At 36.0% G+C, this 3,182-nt stretch overlaps 1 protein-coding gene across 1 annotated transcript; it reads left to right on the top strand.

The window, feature by feature from the left end:
* Positions 1-558: 558 nt before the first annotated feature.
* On the top strand, positions 559-2,533 carry LOC120790938 (granzyme E-like). Its single transcript, XM_040128946.1, has 5 exons — positions 559-689; positions 873-1,032; positions 1,232-1,364; positions 1,608-1,835; positions 1,943-2,533. The coding sequence occupies exons 1-5, from the start codon at positions 632-634 to the stop codon at positions 2,096-2,098; spliced, it is 735 nt and encodes a 244-aa protein (XP_039984880.1). The 5' UTR covers positions 559-631; the 3' UTR covers positions 2,099-2,533.
* The last annotated feature ends 649 nt before the right edge of the window (positions 2,534-3,182 follow it).

The raw sequence follows: 3,182 nt of genomic DNA, 5'->3' as shown, positions 1-3,182 counted from the left end.
TAGGGTTTGGACTGGAGTGTCAGGGTAGTTGGTGTGGAGTTATTTTTCACACAGTATGTATGCAAATTAATGAATATACTTTGACAATGCACCATCTAATTTTGTACTTACTACACCCAGTGACTCCAGGCTCCTCTTTTAAATTTGACATTCATCATATAACAGTCTCACAGCCTTGATATCAAATTATTTTATCACTGATGGTCAACAGCGTCGACATATGTGCATCAGAATTAGATCCTTTTTTTCCCAAATACGTTCTGCAGTAAACCAATTGCAGTATCATAATTTCTCTCTGTTATAGTGAGCTGCAGTGGCAGCAGTGCCAATCAAGTTTTCTGATATGTGAATTTCTTTCTCTTGCAAAAAGCATCATTATTAAAAACCAAAATATTCTTTTACTGTAATGTGGGTACATAAAAATGGAGTGATTACTTAATATTTTCTTTGGTAGCTCAGGGGTCGCATTTCACAAGTACTCTGGAGGTGAAAGAAGCGCCCACATTGCTTGCATATGCAAATTACATACACACTTCCTTCTCTCTCTAATACATTGAAGCATTTAAAGACTGAACTTGTTAGCGATTTGTGCAACTTTTCTTCAGTAGCTCAGCCGGACTGTGATCTCACCATGTTTTTCCACTGTAAACTGGTTGCACTGATACTTGTGATGACTCTTGATGGTCAAGGTAAGTGTAGCCATTTAAAGATATTATAGTATGAGTTTTAAATTAAAAAGAAAATCAGAGTACATGAGAAACCATTTTCCAGTATCAGTACTGCGGCATATACAGCACATTTTACAGATATATATATATATATATATATATATATATATATATGTATTTATGTATTTTTTTTTTTTTCCCCAGTGTATACAGGGGAAATCTACGGAGGCCATGTGGCTGCGCCCCATAGCAGGCCATACATGGTGCTTTTGGAGCAGCACATGGGAAATGGTAAAATAAAACACTGTGGTGGCTTCCTTCTGAACGCGGATTTTGTGATGACTGCAGCCCATTGTCAAGCCAAGTCAGTTTAACACATTTTACTTTTACCTACTGGGAATTCTAGGGCCCCTGATGAGATTTCTTATTCCAACAAAAACCTAGACTGGCAAATATTTTCCTTTTTATATTTTTATTTTTGTGAATACAATGCTTTGACAGAAAAAAAAAACTACTCTGTTTACTCCCAGTTAACGTTTGTACATTTATTTTTGTCATTTCAGGTCCTACAGTGCCTTACTAGGAGTTCATAATTTCAAGCAAACTAATGAAATACAGAATATATCTGTGGAAGAAATGTTTCCGCATAAAGAATATGATCCAACTGAATATATAAACGACATAATGCTTCTTAAGGTAAGAAAACCCTTATAATTTAAATTCAAAATTTGCTTTTGTCTATAATTATTTATATGTATTTAAAATCCTTGTACTTAATGGCAAGAATTTAGTTTTATCCTTTTTTTCATCTTTTCCCAGTGGTGTTTCTCATAATGTCAGTAAAAAAACACTCTATTGAATCAAAAGGAGCACTAAGATAATGTACATATTGAAGTTTACATTTTTAAAATATATTTTTATCTCTCCATACTCCTCAAGTTGAGCTCAAAGGCAAATTTCAGCACAAATGTGAGACCCATTGCTCTCGCAGGCCAAGGTGATGGCTCTCTGCCAAAATCATGTATCGTCTCTGGCTGGGGAAGGGCCTCCATAGACCAAAGTCACATGTCTAACTGGCTCATGGAAGTCAATGTAACACTCATTGATCATAAGGGGCAAATTAAGAAAAACTCGTACTGCTCTCAGGGAGAGACTGGACCGGCCAATGTACGTACCTTTATGTATCATAACATGGACAAACATGCTTTGGTCAATAATGATAATTAATTGACTGTTGGTGAAGCAATCACCTCATACTGTTTCTGTACTTCCAGGGAGACTCTGGTGGTCCATTGGTCTGCGAAGATGAAAAGGCGTACGGGGTGGTGTCCACCTCATCCAAACCAAGCTCAGGCGGAGCTGTAATATATTGTTACACTAAGATACCTGAGTACAGAGACTGGATCGATGGGGTTATTGGACATCATTGAAGGCTCTAATGCAACATTTGAATTATGGAGATGATGATTGAGATGCTAGGATCACCTCTGATTCCATATCAATGAAACTTCCAGGCCAAAGTCTGGACTTGCTTGCTTTACGCAAATTAAATCAAAATATGTATATGTTGTCAAATGTGACATTATATATATTAAATACATTACTGCTTTGTGCATCTTTTTTTTAGACTAGATCAAATGAGAACACAGACTCCTCTAATTTTGTTTTGTACCATCTTTTGAAAAAATAAAATGTTTCTATCTCACCATGTTCTCTGGGTACTTTTGTAAATCAAAATATGCTTTACTTTGATAATACCAAATGATTCAAGTCTGTATTTGGAAAGTTGCGTGAAAAGACTGAAAATATATGATATACATACAGTATATGTACACCTCTTTGTTCGAACATGAATTAAAGCAACAAAAAAGACAATGCTGCCTCCTTGTGAAGAAAGTTTATTGATGCAACGAGAAGAGATTCATTGTTCACTTGTTGAAATCAGAGCTGACGGCCTCTTCTCATTTCTAAGCTTTATAAGTCTCTGCCTGTTCTTTAACAGATCCTTTAATTACAGTTTTAGCAATATCTGACAGAATGGCCAGTGCTGAGGGCGGATACTACTAGAGTCTGCTGTCACTTCCCAATTGTACGAGCACATTTTATATCCTATTTTGAGATTGCTTAGGCATTAAATAAGTTTAGGCATTAAATAAGTTTAAGCATCAAATAAGGTCACTCTGCTTTGTTACCACTCCAAATTTAGCTAGAGCATGCTTAAACCTAACAAATTTGATTTAATATGATGCTATAAAGAAACGAATAACAAATCATAATGTACTGTCAGTATACTTGTGCTGAGAAAAATGTAAGGATGGGATAAGCCTGCTGTTGGTCAATAGTGATGTTATTCACCCAGTGTTAAATCAAATTGCACTCTAATGACAAGGTCTGCTGTCAACATCGAGTGGAGTGACACAGATGGGACATATGGCTGTTATTGTGATAATAGTGGTCTATCCCACCAGGCTCATATTGTCACATGATAAGAAGTGGGGGACTACATAGAAAGAT

This window comes from Xiphias gladius, chromosome 6 (assembly GCF_016859285.1).
Source record: "Xiphias gladius isolate SHS-SW01 ecotype Sanya breed wild chromosome 6, ASM1685928v1, whole genome shotgun sequence".
Lineage (NCBI taxonomy): Eukaryota > Metazoa > Chordata > Actinopteri > Istiophoriformes > Xiphiidae > Xiphias > Xiphias gladius.
This window is presented reverse-complemented; position numbering and strand designations above follow the sequence as displayed.